This window comes from Sylvia atricapilla, chromosome 22, assembly GCF_009819655.1.
Source record: "Sylvia atricapilla isolate bSylAtr1 chromosome 22, bSylAtr1.pri, whole genome shotgun sequence".
Taxonomy (NCBI): domain Eukaryota; kingdom Metazoa; phylum Chordata; class Aves; order Passeriformes; family Sylviidae; genus Sylvia; species Sylvia atricapilla.
The window spans coordinates 1,604,267-1,622,234 of NC_089161.1; the positions used below are offsets into that span (position 1 = coordinate 1,604,267).

A 17,968-nucleotide genomic window follows, 5' to 3' on the forward strand; every position below is an offset into this window, starting at 1 on the left:
AAAAACAAATATTTGGTAATTAGGAAAAATTCGTGGAAAAGCCTCCAACAGCTGCCAAGTCTGCCTCGTTTCCCTTTGGTTGGTTTAATTCTAAATACCTGCAGCAGCTCCAAGAATGTACAGGATTTATATTTGTATCTGTAAGTCAGGTTTGATGTTCCCATCACATTCCCGGGGAGATGAGGGTGACAAAACCCTTCCAGACCTTTCTCCTGCCTCAGGAAGTCAAGCAAAGCTGACCAGAGGCTTCTGAATATCCTGGATCCCCCAAGGCTGAGGGGGAAAAGCTCATCCCTGTGCTCACAGCAGCTGGGCAGGAGAGCAGCAGCGAGGCTGCCCTGACACTGAGACCTGCTTTTCTCTTTTCTGCCCCATTCCAGCAACTTCTGTCTCCCAAACAGCACCACTCCTCTTTCCCAGGGGCTTTTATCTTCAATCCATCACCTTCCTTCCCACGTGTCCTGGGTGTATTTCAGAACAATTTTCTTTGTGCATTACCTTAGAAAATATTTTTTTTTTTAAGAAAAAAATGCTTAGTGACCTCTTTGTGCTTGGGATGTTGGCACAGTTGGGACTGGCAACTTCTGGGAATAATCCTTGGGGAAAGCTTTGGTGGCTGAGCCTCTGCTGACACAAATGCAGCTCTGACACAGGATTTACTCCTAGGTGAGGCATTTTTTTGGGGGGAAAAACACAAATAATCCGGAGGATTATCTCCCAGGAAGGGTGGGGTGTGTGGCCAGAGCACGTAGGAGGTTTTACCTGAGGAAAGAGCAGGTGGGATTTATCTGAGGAATGCAGATCAGCACCTGGCCAAGCCTGCAGTGTCCTCTAGCAGTCAGATTTCAAAGCAGAACATCTCTCAGAGCAGAAAGAATTGCAGGGAAACACCAGAAACAGATGAGAGCCCAACCTCAGGGAGGTTCTGCTGACTGAGAGCCACGGTGGAGTCAGCAGAGGTTGAGGAAACAAAGCCGTACTCACCTGAAGGGCTCAGAGCTGTTTGCACACACAGCTGCACGTGGGGCTGCTCCTTTCAGCTGAATTTCTGCCACCTCCAGCCCCTGGACCGTGCCCTGCTCACAGCAGCTCCCACACCAAACCCACCACAACACCTTCAGCCACTGCAACGTTTCACCTCCCCAAGAAGTGGCCCAAGCCCAAGGGATTTGGGATTCTCCTGCTCCAAAGATCAGCCCCAGCTCTTCCTCCTTGTCCAGGTGAGGAGGCCCAGCGCAAACACAGCTCAGGAAAACTCAGCTGGGACCTGCCGGCCACTCCTCAAGCCACAGAAATCCACCTCAAATCTTTGTGGATTGGGGGGTTTTTATGTTTGGTGCCCAAAATTCCTGCCTTTAGGGGAATGGGGAGTGAATTCCAAGTCTTGAATCCACTAGAGTTTGAAAATCTCTTCATTTTGCACCGATTTCTTTCCTTAGGAGTAGGCACAAGGGGTGTGTAGCTCATAAGAAACTACTCTCAAGTGAATGTAATAGAAAATCAAATACTTTAATGAAATTAGGGAGCATGAGAGTAACAGCTCAGATATACCACTAGAACTGATACTACTGGGCTGTGGGGCTCTGCTAATTGGCTTTTAATTGCTCTGTTCATCAAGCATGCAGACTGACAAACTACAAATCCTTCAGAGTGTCAAAGATCCTGAGTAAAAGAATTTTCAACCACTTCAAATGGATATATAGGAAATGTCTTCTGAGCTGGTGGCCCGCACACAGCATTGCACAGATAAAAATATACTACTCTCAATGCACAGAGCTAAATACTTTCACATTTATCAGAATTTTCTACACAAGTTGGTTTGTTTGTGTTGGTTTTTTTTTTTTTTTTGGATAGAATTCAAGTTTTGAATTTTTCTGTATATATCTTCACCTGTATTAAACAAATGCTTATTTACATTGTGGGTAAAGTGTAAAGGCTAGGAAGGCCATTTTTCCCATGTACTGTCCTGTAACACTGCAAAATATATATATATATACACAGAGAACCTAATATAGGCAACAGGTCTAAAAAAACCAAAACAAAACAAAACAGGTCACCTCCCACCTGTACAACATTTTCATGGAGCCTGTAAGAAAAAAGGGTGTTGTTAGCACCAAACCACTCCCAGGGGGGCTGAGGAGCTTTCCAGTTCCACAGGGGAGAACTGCTGGGTGCAGCATCCCAAGGATGGGCCTTGGAATGGAGCTGCTGCTGCCTGCAGGACTGGAAACCCCAAACACTGCACTGTGCTGCGGGATGGAAACCACTGAAGGGCAGGGTGACAGTGACACCCCAGCACAGGGTGCCCCTGACAGCAATTCCCACCCTGTCGGGCTTCCCTCTGGATTCAGGGATCAGCACTAACTGCTGCAGAACGTGGCTCGAGCCAGGGGTGGGTCGTGAGCCAGATCAACCTGGAACTGCACAAACCATGGGAATGAGCTCTGCTGCCAGAGGGAATTGTGAGGGAAGCTGCCCTGGCTCTCCAATGGTGCCAGAGGGAATTCCAAGGGAAGCTTGCCCTGGCTCTCCAATGGTGCCAGAGGGAATTCCCAAGGGAAGCTGCCCTGGTTCTCCAGTGCTGCCAGAGGGAATTCCCAAGGGAAGCTGCCCTGGTTCTCCAAAGCTGCCAGAGGGAATTCCCAAGAAAAGCTGCCCTGGTTCTCCAGTGCTGCCAGAGGGAATTCTCAGCCCCATCTCACCAACTGTGCCTGGGTGCTGGAAGGAAACCCCTCAGAAAGCAATCCTGGTGGGCATTCCCTTGGGAAGGGGCCCCCAGCTCTGTGCCTGGGGTGCCAGAGAGAATTCCCTCAGGAAACCACCTCAGCTCACCAGAGGGAATTCCTTTGGGAAGCAGCCCTGGGTGGACATTCCCTCTGGAAGAAGCCCCAGGGGCTCACTGCTAGGAATTCCCTTGGGAAGCAGCCCCATGCTCCCTAGCAGGAATTCTCTCTGGAAGCAGCCCCAGGGAGCTGTAACTCTCTCAGGCACCAGCCCCAGGGCTCACTGGTGACAATTCTCCCGGGAAGCAGCCCCGAGGCTCACTGGTGACAAATCTCCCAGCAGCAGCCCCCCAGTGAGCTGTAATTAATTCTCTCTGGAAACAGCCCCAGGGCTCACTGGTGACAATTCCCCCGGGAAGCAGCCCAGGGCTCACTGGTGACAATTCCCTCAGGCAGCAGCCCTAGTGAGCTGTAACTGCCTCAGGCACCAGCCCTGGGGCTCACTGATGAGAATTCCCTCAGGCATCAGCCCCAGGGCTCACTGATGACAATTCCCCCAGGAAGCAGCCCCAGGGAGCTGTAACTCCCTCAGGCACCAGCCCTGGGGCTCACTGGTGACAATTCTCCCAGCAGCAGCCCCAGGGCTCACTGGAGACAATCCCTCAGGCAGCAGCCCCGGGCTCACCGGTGACACTGTAACCCCCTGGCAGGCAGCAGCCCCGGGGGCTCACCGGTGACACTGTAACCCAGGAGCAGCAGCCACAGGGCTCACTGGTGACAAATCCCTCAGGGGCTCAGCGGTTGACACTGTAACCCACTGTAACCCCCAGCAGCAGCAGCACCAGGGCTCACCGGGTGACACTGTAACCCCAGCAGCAGCAGCCCCGTGGCTCCCCGGTGACACTGTAACCCCCTGTGGCAGCAGCAGCCCCGGGGCTCACTGGTGACACTTCCCTCAGGGGCTCACGGTGACACTGTAACCCCCGTGGCAGCAGCAGCAGCAGCCCCGGGGCTCACTGGTGAACAATTCCCTCAGGCAGCAGCCCGTGGCTCCCCGGTGACACTGTAACCCCTGGCAGCAGCCCCGGGGCTCACTGGTGACACTGTAACCCGTGGCAGCAGCCCCAGGGCTCACTGGTGACAATTCCCTCAGGCAGCAGCCCCTGGGCTCCCCGGTGACACTGTAACCCCCTGGCAGCAGCAGCCCCGTGGCTCCCCGGTGACACTGTAACCCCCATGTGGCAGCAGCAGGAGCAGCAGCCCCGGGGCTCCCGGTGACACTGTAACCCCCTGCAGCAGCCCCAGGGCTCACTGGTGACAATTCCCTCAGGCAGCAGCCCCGGGGCTCCCCGGTGACACTGTAACCCCCTGTGGCAGCAGCAGCCCCGGGGCTCCCCGGTGACACTGTAACCCCCTGTGGCAAGCAGCAGCCCCGGGGCTCCCCGGTGACACTGTAACCCCCTGTGGCAGCAGCAGCCCCGGGGCTCCCCGGTGGACACTGTAACCCCCTGGCAGCCCCGCTCACCGGCGGTGGCGGCTGTGGCCGCCGTGCTGCTCCCTGTCGTAGCGGTGGCCAGCGCGCTCGTAGGAGCGGGAGCGCTCGTGCCGGTGGTTGCGGTAATAGTGACTCTTCTTCTTGTACTTGCCCGAGTGCTCGGAGCGCTCGCGGGAGTGGCTGCGGGAGCGCGACGAGCTGCGGGAGCGCGACCGGCGCGCCTTGTGCCCCGAGTATTTGTAGTCTTTGGATTTCTTGTAGCCGCGGGCTTTGGAGCCTTTGTAGGAGGAGCTGTGGTTGAATTGCCTCGGGGGAGAGTCGCTGCGGCTGCGAGAGCGGCTGTGGGATTTGGAGCCGCTGGAGGTGGAGTAACTCTCGCTTTTCCTGCGGGGGAAAAAAGGAGAGAAAACGTGGTTTTGTTGCATTCTGTATTTTGCTGTTCAGTAGCCTGTGGATCTGGTATTTTCTGAGCCTGAGAATTGCTGAGCTCTTCCCAAGGGAAAGTTTTCAACACTTTTCTTTTTCCCTAAACAACCTCGTGTTAACAATATTCCTTTCCCTTTCCCTGTTCACTGTTTTGTTTCTGCTACTCAGCCAATGGGAGAGGTGTCAGCCCTGTGCACCAATAATGTGTCTTTTAGCACAGCATTTTATAAAAGGGCTGAATGAATCGTAAATAAAACCTTCTGATTTTTGCTGCCTCCTGACTGGAGTCAGGCATCTTTATGTCGTGTCCTACTGCGACATGGGAACACCTTATAAAAGGTAGTAAGAATTAAACAATAAAAGCTCTTTTTTCCATGCTCTTTGAAATATTTGAAGTCTTTTATCTTTTATTTCATGTCCTGCAACGACACCCACGTGTGGACTTGACATTTTCTGAGCCCAAGCTCTTCCCAAGGGAAACTTTTAGACAGTTTTTTTTTTTTCCCTAAAGAACCTCGTGTAAACAATATTCCTTTCTCATGACAACAGGGGCTGTTTGCTATTTCTGTTATTCAGCCAATGGAAGAGGTGTCAGCCCTATGGACCAACAACGTGTCTTCTTAGCATGTTATAAAATGAATAAATTGTAAATAAACCTTCTGATTTCTACTGCCTTCTGACTGGAGTCAAGCATCTTTATTTTGTGTCCTATTGTGAGCCCACGGAAGCTCATCCTGTGCCCTAAAGTTCCATCTGGCTACTGTAAAAATACTGATTTTCAGGAACTCTCATCCCATTCTCCACCCACACTCTGGAGTTCAAGGAGCAGCACACACTGCTGGCTCACCTCAGCCTCCTGGTGAGGAACTGTCAAAGTTCCAAACCCTGGGAAACTGGGAGGGACTGGGAGGGACTGGGAGCACACTCTACCTGTGCTTAGGGGACGCAGACCTCGACGGTGACCTCGAGTAACTCTGATCTCTGCTCCCACTTCGACTTCTGCTCTCTCTTCCTTTCTGCACACTGCCAGAGACAAGGAACACTCAGTTATTTTGTTTCAAGTACTCACGGGAGGAAAATCAGCTGCTTCTTTATAAATCCTTACCCATTTACTGGGCTGTTGGAGCTGGTTCTCTTGGCCCCCTCTGTTTTCCTTTTAGCATTCTTCATGGCCTGCACAGGTAGTGGTGAAGGTTTATTCCCTTTAACCTCTTTGGGAGACTCTGCAAGAAGAAGCAGCAGCCTTTGTTAGCTCTTTGGAAAGTACCTGAAAGGACTTGAGGCTCCCAAGTCTGCACCAAGCAGAGCTGCACAGCTGTGCTTTGCACACCCACAAGCAGATCTGAACAAGTTCACAGAAGGCAGAAATTCATGTGAAACATTTCTGCCAAAGCGCTGAAGTAACAGCAAGGGAAGGCAGAAAACCACCCTCCTTTCCTTGCCAATTATTCAGCACTGTTTGAAAGGTAAACTGGGCCACAAGATGGTGAATGTTGTCTTCCAGGTGAGACCTGCACCAGACTGCAAACTTTCAACCAACAAATTCCCCACCCAACACCCCAAAATCCCTGCCAGAGCACCTCTGCTTCAATATTGCTTTAGCACAACATGCCCGTGGCAAGGATTTGAGTTCCTTGCCAAAGCCAAATAAAAGCAAGTCCCTGGCCTATGTGGGTTTAAACTAGTCTTAATTTCAGACTAATTTGATTTTAGCTTTTATCTGATTCAAGAAATCACAAAGTTACAATGCTATTCAAACCCTGCCAGTTGAGTAGTGCTAGAAGCCATCTTAAAAAAATCCCCAACAACCCCCAAATCACACTTGTAAATACTTCCAAGAAGGATAAATACACATGAAAGATGTGAAAGAGTTATTAGAAATGAGTTAGCCACTATTTACCATTTTTTGGGATAGGAGAAAATCCCGATGTGTTATCCAAGCTTGGAACTCCCTCAGGTACCAGACCTTTAGCTTGTGCTTTTGCCTCTTCAATAGCCAATTTCTTCTTTTCTATTTTACTTTCCAGATCAGATAAATCCACCTGTGAACACACAGGAGCACAGCTTGTGAGAGCTGAATTTCCTGGTTCCTCACTCCCAGGGAGAGAGGAATGAAAACCCAAGGAGTCCCAGACAGTGACTGCTCTTTGTTCACTTCCAGCCTTTGCAGCTGTGGTTTCAAACAGGGTCCTGCTCTGAGCTGCAGCCTTTACTGAAGGCTCCCAACATAAAACAAAATGAAAAAAAAGAAAGCAGCAAACCTTTTTCCTTGTGTAGAGCTGCAAGATTTTTAAGCAGATTTCTTGAATTTCTTCCTCTGTTGCTCCAAACAGTAAAAACCAATGTGGGCGATTTGGGAGCGGGATCTGAAACGGAGACACAGAGACAAAGCTCAGATTTCTCCTCCTGTTAAAAGGCTTGAAAATAATAAAAAAATCCCAAATCCAGGCAAGTGTGGCTCACCTCCAGTGTCCTGGCTGCCAGGTAAATGCAGGCACAGGCAATGCTTTCTGGCTGGAACCTCACAAAGACGTCTGTTCTCAGGCTGTCGTTCATGTAGTTCCTGAAAAACAGGAGAGCAGGAGGTTGCAAGGCACTGCAAAATCCTTTGGGGTTCTTTTCTTGGGTTTTTGTTTTGTTTTTTTGACTTGGTTTTACTTCTAACAAGGGCTATTTCTTTCTGCATTCAGTTACTAGACTTCAACATTATATTCCTGGAAATCTAAAGAGAAGCTGAATGGTTTTACTAGAACGAAAAAAGGAAAAGAAATAGCTACAATAAATCCCTCAAGGGGAGGGACGTGTGACAGAAACAAAGTCTGACTGCTGAAAATTCAAGTGGTGAGGAGAGAACCAATTTTAACTTCACTTTTGCTGCTGGATCTCTACTGGCCTGCTCTCATGCAATAAACAAGTTATTTTCATCAAGACAACATACAGTGTGTGCTCAGAAATACTCAGTTATAGGATTTTAAGAAATGTTCCCCTGCTTTAGGGCAGAACCAGGTGTCAGGTAAAAGCTGCAGCTCCTGGAGCAGTTCTCCCATGAAATGCAATCCTCTTCAGCACAGGTCAACTTCCAGTGGGATTTAAGAGTCCGTTTCCATCCAGAACAGAATTCTTTTTGATGCAAAAAGTCAGCCATAGGAGAAATCAGGGTGTTTCAGGGAACATCAGTTCAGGAGAACAGTCAGTATTCAGGCAGATCTCCTCTTTGGCACATGAAATAAGGTTTCCAAATTGTCCCATTTCAGTAAGGTTGCTTAAAATGAATATTCACAGAATGAGAAAACTGTAAAAATATTGCACATATTCCAGTCAGTACAATTAAGCATTTACGTTGTTAAATTTTAAACACACAAAGTAAATTCCTGTGAATCTGTCAGCTGATGTGCTTTAGAAGATCTAGACTTGGGAGCACATAGGTCAATCCAATATCAGATGGAGAAAAAAAACTACTAAAACCAGACATAATAAAAGTCCTTAAAAGAATCCTTTAGAGTAATAATGAACCATGTGGGTACCCAGTATACAAGGATTCACTGACCCCCAGCATATCCAAAGCAGAGACCACAGGCACCTGCAAGGTTGACAAAGAGAGGAGCAATTGGAATCCCAGGAGTTTCCAACTCCCACCTGGCCTCAGCTCTTGGTTGGCACAAACAGCAACTGCTGCCCCAAAAAAGCAGCACTGACCATCAGCTCATCTTTCTGGGAGAAAGGAACTTCTAAAGCTGCTGCTCTTGTTCTGCTGCAAAGAGAGCACAAAGCTTTTGGCCAAAGAAGTGATAAAGGAAAGGGTGACTTGGAACATCTGGAAGCTACAAAGCGTTTTTTTTTTTTTTTTAATTGCCAAATTGAGAACTGTGCCAGCTTCCAAAATCTGACCTCTGCACATCTTCCCTGTGGGCTCAGCCAGACACAGGAGGAAATGAATCCTTGTCACAATAGCTTTAGAAAAAGGTAATGTTGTAAAAAAATGCACATTTCAAAAACCAATTATACTGGATACCCACCAGTTTTCAGGTACTGAAGCAACAAACACGAGCACAGAGGTGTGTTATTGTAACATCTGCAAAGCCCTTTCTCCACTGGGTAATTCCTTCCCTCCCCCTGAGCTCCCCTCCTTCCATCACCAGCACATCCCTGGCAGTCCAGAACTCCCATTATTGCTCCATGCAATGCTTCTGGGAAGTGTCTCTAAATAACACATTTTGTCTCCAAACTTCACACATGTATTAATTTACAACTGGAAAACTACTCATTTGTTTTCTCTTGTTAATTCATCCCTTTTTAAAAAGATTTAAACCCCACCTTAATTTGCTTTATCGTATCAGAAACACATTATAACAGTTAAATAGAAATAGAACATTTAAAAAACAAAACAAAACAACAAAACAACAAACAGCTTCAGAACTTCAACGCTCAGGTTATCAAATATACAAACAACCGAAAAAAAAAATGCAGAGTATATATATAGATATTAAAAAAAATCAAAATATAAGCACAAGAAGCAGTTGGCCAGTTACTCTACTATCATGTATATACCACCTGTCTAGAGCCAGCCTTCTCTTTGGAGAGCTTTGGGTTGACTGAAGACGGCAGCTATCCCTGCACCATGGGCAGCAGAGGAGAAGTCTTAGTCACTTACCCTCAGAGGCTACCCTTTGATCAAAAGAGTACAGAAAAGAAAAGTCAAAACTGGTTCTCCACACACAGGTCACAGTACCAGACAGTTCAGTCAGCAGAAATATGGTCTTTGGATTCACTAAAGGCGTTTGGTTTTATTGATTGATTGATTTGTTTGTTTTAGACCATTGGTATTGTTAAAAAAAAGGCATTATGGTTTCAAAGCGTTATTTGGTAAAAGTTTAAGACGTGCAATTTTACAGAAGCTTCCCACCCCCAAGCAAATATCTATTAAATGAGAGCAATAAGGCAGAGAACATTTCATGGCAAATACAAATCCAGGCTATTCATCTATCCAGTCTTAGGAGCTGACATCTTGCATTATCCACAGAGATAAATTTCTTTTATCTGTGCTGAGGGTTTGATACACCTGGAATCAAGCTCAGGCCCTAAGAAAAGCCACTTCCCAACACTGGGAACAGACTTGAATTATCCCCAAGTTTTCCCTGAAGAACCAAAAGAACCCAAGGGAACAACTCTAAACCCCCCCAACCTTTTCCCTTCAGCTGGAAAGTGAGAGCAGAGAGGAGGGAAGTGAGAAGTCAGGGTGGAAAGCTACCTTACCATTAAAACACTGCCTCGAACTTAAGAGGCCGCTCAACATTTGGGAAGTAGTTTGGGGCACACCAAGGACAGTGGAGCTGTCTGGGGTGACCCCAAGCACTGCTGAGCAATGCTGCTCAGTGCCTCAAGTGACATATTTCTGCTACTGCCCCTTCTGGTCTCTTAGAACAAAGAAAAATCAACTTACCATGAGGTCTGGACCAGGTGTTGGTTACGTTCACATTCTAATACCTGAAGGTACATAACGATTATCTGGAAGATATGGGTTATTGAGTTATTAACCAGCATCTGGAGAGCCACCTGCTTATTTCAGAGGGATATCCATGAGGCATCTGTGATCCTCTTTCAAGGCCTAAAACACTCCACACGTGAAGTGTTTGCACCATTCCCCAGCGTTTATCCACAGCTTCCATCCTGCTACTGAGCCAGGCCTTGTCTTCACCTGGGATTGCTTTAGGGATTTTGTGGGTTGATTTGGGTTTAGGGATTTTGTGGATTGATTTTGTTCTCTCACAAATCCTTATTTCAGGGAGAAAATGCTGCTGACTGCAAATCAGCAGTGAGGGAAGTTGAGAGAACAGACCTAACACTGTGCCATGGTTTGTTCAGCTCTCAGGGATTTTCCCTTTGGGTTGGGAGGAAAACAAGGCTGCAGAGAGGAAGAACAATGGCAAAATTCACCCCAGTTAACAAACTACAGCTGCCCTCTGGGGTGGATGACAAAAGGAAATTCTGCATGTCAAGAAGCTCAAAAAGAAGGCTCTGAACAGGGGTTTTCTAGAGGAGAAAAGAGCAAGATGCCAAATCGTGTCGGCACAGAAACAGGAAGTTCTTTTATCAGTCAAGGCACAATTTAAACACTTGAGGTATTTGTATCTTTTAAGTATCTGCCACTTGTTTCTTTAAAATAAAATGGAATAAATCTTGAGCCTCCTCTCATTTCTAGCCAAGCCTGAGCGTGGCTTTAACACCCTCCAAACACTGAAGTTCCTACAGAACTTTAATTACCTCGGCAAGTGAGTGCTCATGAGAACCCCAGACCTCCAAAATTCCTCCCTGCTTGTGGATCTAAGTTCAGGTGATTCTCTTTTTGTTGTTTTTTTTCTACCAGCAAAGCTACCTACTGATCCAATTTGCCTTCGAGGAACACTGAGCACCTGCATCCACCTCGCCGTCCCTCAGCAGTGAAACGAGACCAATTAGTAAGAGTCTCTTAAATGAGAAAGAAAACATCAGGATGGTAAGAAACTAATCTCACTGAATCCACTGATCATGGTGTGCAGTCCACAGAGCTTCCAGGCAGCCTCCTCAAAGCTTTACAGAACAGGAAATGTTTGGTTATAAGAGGGAATTTGTGAAGTACAAACCTTGTGGGGGTGCTTCACGTGAACACAAAATCCCAACTCCTTCAACACTCTTCTTTCTGCCTTAATTATTTGATTCTTCAAGTTCACATATTCTTGATCCAATATTAGAGGCACAGGTTTTCTGCAAGACAAGGGCAAACTCACATGATGATCATCTTAATCCCTGAGGAGATTCGGGTTGAGTTGTGTAAAAATTAAAAATATCATTATCTATACCACTGAAAATATTTGATCACCTTAACCCCTAAGGAGACTCAGGGTGAGTTGTAAAAAACATATATTAAAAAAATCATTATTTATGCCATCAAAAATATTTGATCATCTTAACCCTTAAGGAAACTCTGGTTGAGGTGTGCAAAAATAAAATACATCATTATTTATACGATCAAAAATATTTGATCACCTTAACCCCTAAGGAGACTCAGGGTGAGTTGTAAAAAATATTAAAAAATCATTATTTATATCATTGAAAATATTTGAAAATATATTGAAAATATCATCTTAACCCTTACAGAAACTCAGGTTGAGTTATGTAAAAATTAAAAATACCATTACTTATACCATCAAAAAATATGTGATCATCTAAACCCTTAAGGAGACTTAGGCTGAGTTATGCAAAAATTAAAAATACCATTATTTATACCATCAAAAAATATGTGATCATCTAAACCCTTAAGGAAACTCGAGTCATAAAAAAGTTTTTTTTAAAAACAACGATTATTTATACCACTAAAACTATTTATTTATTAAAAAAGGCCAGCTCACTACACGAGCTCCCTTTGACACATTCCCTGTTTAAGAAACAATTAATGATGCTGTTGTGAAGTTCAATAATTCCCACAAAACCCCGAGAGTTGGGATTACTGGGAATTCTCAGCTCACTTTTTCTCCCTCAGGTGCCTGAGGCGATGGAACACGTTGATCACATCCCGAATACGTCGGGGGGCTTCCTCAATTTTGGAGGCCAGATGGACACAGGCCATGGACACATGCTGAAAAAACAAAGCATAAAAGAGAATATTTTATAAATATAAGAGATGGGTATTAAATTTTATAAGATTTTTTTTGTATAGTTTATAAATTATTTATGTTTTATTTATAGAATAGAGCGGTTCCAGGTCAGGAATTGAGTTCTTCCAACAGCTTATGGAGTGATAATGTAGAAAAAAAAAAAGTTGTAAACCAAGAAAATATCAAATGTTTGACAAAACTCACTATTAAATAGCTTTGTAAAATCATGTTTCTCTCTAACTATAACCTCCAGACCAGTTCCTAACACTGATCACATTGTAGATGACAACTTGCCAAGATCAGAAGATAAATATGGCAACAAATGTCATTTAAAGCCTTCTTACCTCCATGGAATGCTTCACAAAAGACTTGGTATAAAAAAACCGCTGGAATAGCACCTGTCCTGTAGCCATAGCCACCTAAAAAAAGAGAAAAAAATCACAACAGGCATGAACAAAACTACCAATCTTAAAGAGAAATTTTAATACATTTAAGAGGCAGAAGATGGAACAAAGCACTGGAGGAAGTTCAATGGTATGTTTAAAAAAAAAAACCTAGAACTGCTATTTAAGTAACTAATTAAGTTGCCCAAAATGTCAACACTGTAAAGTACAAGTCAAATAAAAACATCAAATCCCAAATTTCTTCTATAAAAAATCTGAAAATACGGTCCCAGTTGATTAAATTAATAAAAAACAAAAGAAAAAAAACCCCACTCAAATCCAGTAAGAGGGAAAGTTATGAAAGTACGTCAGAAAAAAAAAAATTTTTGCTTTTTGGGCGTGGAAAGTGAGGGAGACTCTAATAACGTCATGATTTGCATACATTTGAATATGCTAAGCCTCGGCAGCTGGAAAGCGCCTGGAAAGTTTTACGCTCCGAGAACAACGAGGTTTGTTTCGCCTGAAATTCTCCGGGAAACAAAAACCTCCGGGAGGTCACGGCGACTCCGAAAGGAGCCTTAAGAAATCCGCCTTTGCACAATCCCCGAGCCTCACACGGAGGCGGCGGGGGCGGCGCAGGAAAGGCGCTGACATCACCCGCATCCGGCAGCCGGCGGCCGGGAAAGGCCGCAAAGGCCCCGGAACGAGGCCCCGTACAACCGGGAGGCCCCGCGGCCTGCTCGGCCGGTAACCGCGGGGCGGCCCCGGCGCCTCCCCGGCCGGTAACCGAGACATCGAGGCCCGCACAAAGAAAGGCCCAGCCCCGTCCCGTTGAGTCCCGGTCGCCTCCCCGCCAGCGCCCGGCCCCACCTGCGGCAGCCGCAGCAGGATCCCGGCCGCCTGGATCAGCTCGCAGCCGGTGACGCGCAGCTCGGTCTCGGTGTCGGGGTCCAGGCCGCTGCTCATGGACGGCGTAAAGCGCAGCGTGTGCTCGGGCAGCAGGCAGTTCTCCAGCGTAATCAGCACGCCCGAGTATAACCGGTCGCCGATCAGCACCGCGCCGGGACCCGGCACCGGGGCGGGAGCCGCGCCGGCCGCCTGAGGGCCCGCGGGGCCGCCGCCTCCCGCCGCCGCCGCCATTTTGTGTCGCCGCCGCCTCGCTGGCTCCGCGTTCCTTCTCCTTTCCCCTACCCGCATCCGCCCGACGCCGATTGGTGGAGCGCGGCGGGGCCGCGGCCGCTGATTGGCTGAGGGGCCGTGACGCAGGACGCCGCCCGAGCGGCGCGGTGACGCAGGACGCCGCCCGAGCGGCGCGGTGACGCAGCGGCCGGGAATCCGGACAGGGCGGGGCTCCCTCAGCGCCCTCAGCGCCCTCAGCGCCGGGGCCGCGCCGGGACACGGCGGCAGGGGGGCTGCAGCACAGCGCTTCGCGACTTAAATATCTTCATTAACTCCCTAAAAAACCGGGCTGCGTGTGTCCTTAACTTGGGGCTCACCGAGCTTCGTGAGGGCCGACATGCTGCTCTCCACCCCGGTTGGGTTTTCCCCGTGCAGCGCCGGAATTTCACCGCACAGATTGTTTCCCCGTAGGATTTATCGACAAAAGTATGTTTATGATCAGGTTTTAAACGGGCTCTGGATGTCCTTCACTTGGGGGCCGCCGGGGCTCATGTCTGAGGGCGGGCATCTCCCTCACGCTCCGCGCTGGTTTTTTGCTGTGCAGCACTAGATCTCACCACAAACATTTGCTCCATAGCAATCAGCAAAAAAAATACCTTTATTAAGTTCTGAAGTGTGTCCTTAAACACAGGGGTCGTGTGTGAGGGTCGACATCCCGCCTTCCCTCCGTCCCCTGGTTGTATGTTCCCCATGAAGTACCAAAATTAACACTATTTCCTCAAGGCAGTTATCAATAAAAATATCTTTATTAAGTCCTTAAAGGTACAAATTCTGTATGTCCTTAACACCCAGGGCCCAGGTGTGAGAATAAACATCTCCCCATCCCAGCTGTGTTTTCCCCATTCAGCGCCAGAATTCACACAAATTGGTTTTGTTTTTTTTTTTTTTCTACTAGCAGTTACCAAAATAAAACACTTTTATTAAGCCACTGTGTGGTCTGACTGCTAACCTTGAAGTGTGCTTTTAATTGAACAGGTTTCAGCGACAACAACACAGGGGAAAAAAAATAACAAAACATCAAGGAGAAGCTTCACGCCCACAGGATGCCAAGAGGATTTGTTCCACGTTTCCCATTTCAGCAGCAGTTCCCACGGCAGGTTTGCTTCACAATCAAATTCCTGTTTCTAAAACACACTCACACAGACTCTGGTATCAATAGTGGTGGTGCACAATACGTGAGAATATTCCCTCTGGTTCTTTTCCATCTCCCAGGGCAGCCAGGAACCCTTCTTGTCTTCTCCTCTGGGCTAAAGCTGCCAAGGACTTGAAGGTCTTTGGCTCATAAATTGCCAAGTCAGCCAGAACTTTCCTGTTCAGCTCCACCTGGGACTAAAGGCAAGAAAAATTGTTGGTTAAGGACTGTAATTTTTAGGAAAAACACTGCAATGCTTAATCTCCCTTTATTAAATATAATGAACACCCTTTACTGTTTATATAAACACTCTGCATTAAGTATCATTAAATGCTCTTAAGGCTTAAGACCTGAGGTCTTAATCCAGATTTACTTTATTCTACCCTGTGCAGTTTGGAGCTGTTGAAGACTGTCAGACACTCCCTGGCCATGGATGTCTCATTAAACCACCATGTAAAAATTATTTACTGACTTTCTCTAAAGTTTTTCTGGTAGAAACCGAGAACAGAAGAAAAAAATCTCTGATTTTGCTCAAGGCCACATGTTCCAGGTTAATCCATGGCCTCTGTTTCACCTTCGAACAAATTAAAACACAATCAACAAATTGAAACAAATTCCCAGTTTGTCCCATGTTTTAAAAACAATTCCCACTGTCCCATGTTTTAAAAGCAAGGGACAATGGCACCAAGTCTCTGCACTCTCCACACTCACCATATCACAAAGATAGTGAAAAGGATTTCTTCAGGTTTTGGGGTTTTTGCTAATCCAACCTTTTATTTTTACATTTCTCGAAGCAAAATGAAAAGCAGCTCTCACTGAATGCCCACATAAAAACATTTTAAAAGTCTCATTTTCCATATGTTTTGGGGACAGAACATGAGGTGGAGCCACAGTGTTCATCAGGATAAAAGGGAATAATCCATACAGGGAAGAGAAACAAGTTTAGGGCAGAACTGAGTTCCTGAAGTGGATGAAACTGCTTTCACAAGCAGAAGGTCTTTCATCACTCTAATTAGTAGGTAATTATGCTCCAAGCCACGTCCTTACCTTGGCCAGGTTGCCTATGAAGGCTGGGTACTTCAAACCATGCTCAAGGGAAGCTGCTTCAATCCTTGTGATCCAGAGCTGAAGGTGTAAAAATCAGTATTTTGCACGATAAAACACTTTAAAAAGTAAAACCCTTTGCCATGCTGGTTTAGAAAGTGTGATTCCCACTTTCTAAATGTAACATTTTTCATAAGACCGTGGAATATCCTGAGCTGGAAGGGACCCCACAAGAACATAACCCAGGAAAACGTTGCCTTAAACACTCACTGCTTTTAAAAAAAAACCACCCCCAGTAAGAAAAGCAGCTGTTTCACTTCTGCTTCGCTCCCTTTTTGATGTTGCCACCCAACATTTTGCTCTTTTACCGCTCTGAGGAATCTTTTCTTCTCCCTCCTGGCCTTGGTGGACCTGACGAAAGCCCTGCGCACGCTCCTCACTGCCAGCTTGTAGCAGCGGTTCTTCCTGCCACGAAAATGCTGCAAAAACACCCCACATTTAATTAGATTTCAAGATGTGACACTAATAAAGCTCATTTGCATTCACAGCTCTCCGTAACTCAACCCTTCACAAGTGTTCCCTAAGCATTCTGCTGGTACGTAATGAAATTTTTTATTTTTTTTTTTCCCCCCTTGGTTTTAGTTGTGGAAAAGCTGAAGCTGAGGAGATGGAGCAGGGTGGGGAAATCTCAGTTAGGCAGAGGCAAAAATCAGGCCTCACTTTGGGCTGTGGTTCTGTGGGAAAGGCAGAAACCACAAAATCATGGTCACTGCTTTCACCCAACCCTGAATGCACATAATTATCCCCATTCCTGAGCTCCCCTCAGTTGTGTCTGTATGAACACTGGGATGGGGCAGGAGCCTCTGACTTGTCAAACACGGAAAAAAAATAAAATTGTTTTCTGACATCCGTCTAACACAATGATGCCTTTTTCCTTGCCACAGGAAAAAGCAGCCAGTGCTGCACCAGAAATAACTGGTTCTGAGGGCAGCTTAGGTGCTACAAAACCAAAATATTCTCACTTCCTTCAGCCTTTTCTATCGCAGTACCACAGCAAAGATGCCCTTGAGAAAGGTTCTTCCTTAGCCTCGGCACAGTAGCTTGAACTTCAGCAGAAATCCCATTTCAAAAGGCACTTGAGAACAAGGTTAATTTGTTTTCCCCCAGCTTCTTTACAGAATAACGGCAAACAAAGCAAAAACACTCAAGGAGGAAACCCAAATCAGCACGCTGCATTTAATTAAATACAGAGTGATTTACAGCACGAGCCAACCAGGGAATCACAGAATAGCCTGGGTGGAAAAGTGACCTCCAGGATTATCCAGTGCCGTGGGCAGGGACATGTGCCACTGTGGCAAGGCTTGGGGCACCTCCAGGGATCCAGGGACATCCCGGGCAGGGACAGGGGGATGCGGGACAGGGCAGTGCGGGGACAGGGGGATGCGGGGACAGGGATGCGGGGACAGGCAGTGCCGGGGTGCGGACAGGGGGATGCGGGGACAGGGGGATGCAGGGACAGGGGGATGCGGGGACAGGCACTGCCAGGGTGCGGACAGGAGGACGAGGGGACAGGAGGATGCGGGGACAGACAGTGCCGGGGTGCGGACAGGGGGATGCGGGGACAAGGGAATGCGGGGACAGGGGGATGCAGGGACAGGGGGATGCGGGGACAGGCAGTGCCGGGGTGCGGACAGGAGGATGAGGGGACAGGGGGATGCGGGGACAGGGGGATGCGGGGACAGGCAGTGCCGGGGTGCGGACAGGAGGACGAGGCGACAGGCCCGAGCTGTGGCCGGGTTTAGCCCCGGGAGCCCGCACTCACCCGCGCATACTTGAGCACCTCCTGCACCCTCCAGAAGCGGTCCGAGAGGCGGCTGCGCACCCAGCGCGCCGCGCTCAGCACCACCATGGCTGCGGCCCCGCGCCTTCCGGGGCGGCACCCGAGCCCTGCCCGC

The 17,968-nt window shown here is 47.5% G+C and overlaps 2 protein-coding genes across 3 annotated transcripts; both read right to left on the minus strand.

The window, feature by feature from the left end:
- Nucleotides 1–1,484: 1,484 nt before the first annotated feature.
- On the minus strand, nt 1,485–14,086 carry CCNL2 (cyclin L2). Of its 2 annotated transcripts, none has more exons than XM_066334575.1 (12): nt 13,529–14,086; nt 12,620–12,694; nt 12,147–12,256; nt 11,265–11,385; nt 10,085–10,149; nt 7,108–7,207; nt 6,906–7,010; nt 6,545–6,686; nt 5,750–5,867; nt 5,575–5,667; nt 4,249–4,602; nt 1,485–2,086 (listed from the first exon to the last, which is right to left on the minus strand). In XM_066334575.1, the coding sequence occupies exons 1-12, from the start codon at nt 13,853–13,855 to the stop codon at nt 1,912–1,914; spliced, it is 1,785 nt and encodes a 594-aa protein (XP_066190672.1). In that variant the 5' UTR covers nt 13,856–14,086; the 3' UTR covers nt 1,485–1,911. The 2 variants fall into 2 exon arrangements, with proteins under 2 accessions (XP_066190672.1, XP_066190671.1); XM_066334574.1 differs by lacking the exon at nt 1,485–2,086 and adding an exon at nt 3,690–3,714 and having other exon boundaries at nt 4,235–4,602; nt 13,529–13,851.
- A 478-nt stretch (nt 14,087–14,564) lies between these two features.
- Nucleotides 14,565–17,968, minus strand: MRPL20 (mitochondrial ribosomal protein L20). The gene is made up of 4 exons (XM_066334578.1): nt 17,836–17,968; nt 16,382–16,492; nt 16,017–16,094; nt 14,565–15,166 (listed from the first exon to the last, which is right to left on the minus strand). The coding sequence occupies exons 1-4, from the start codon at nt 17,920–17,922 to the stop codon at nt 14,990–14,992; spliced, it is 453 nt and encodes a 150-aa protein (XP_066190675.1). The 5' UTR covers nt 17,923–17,968; the 3' UTR covers nt 14,565–14,989.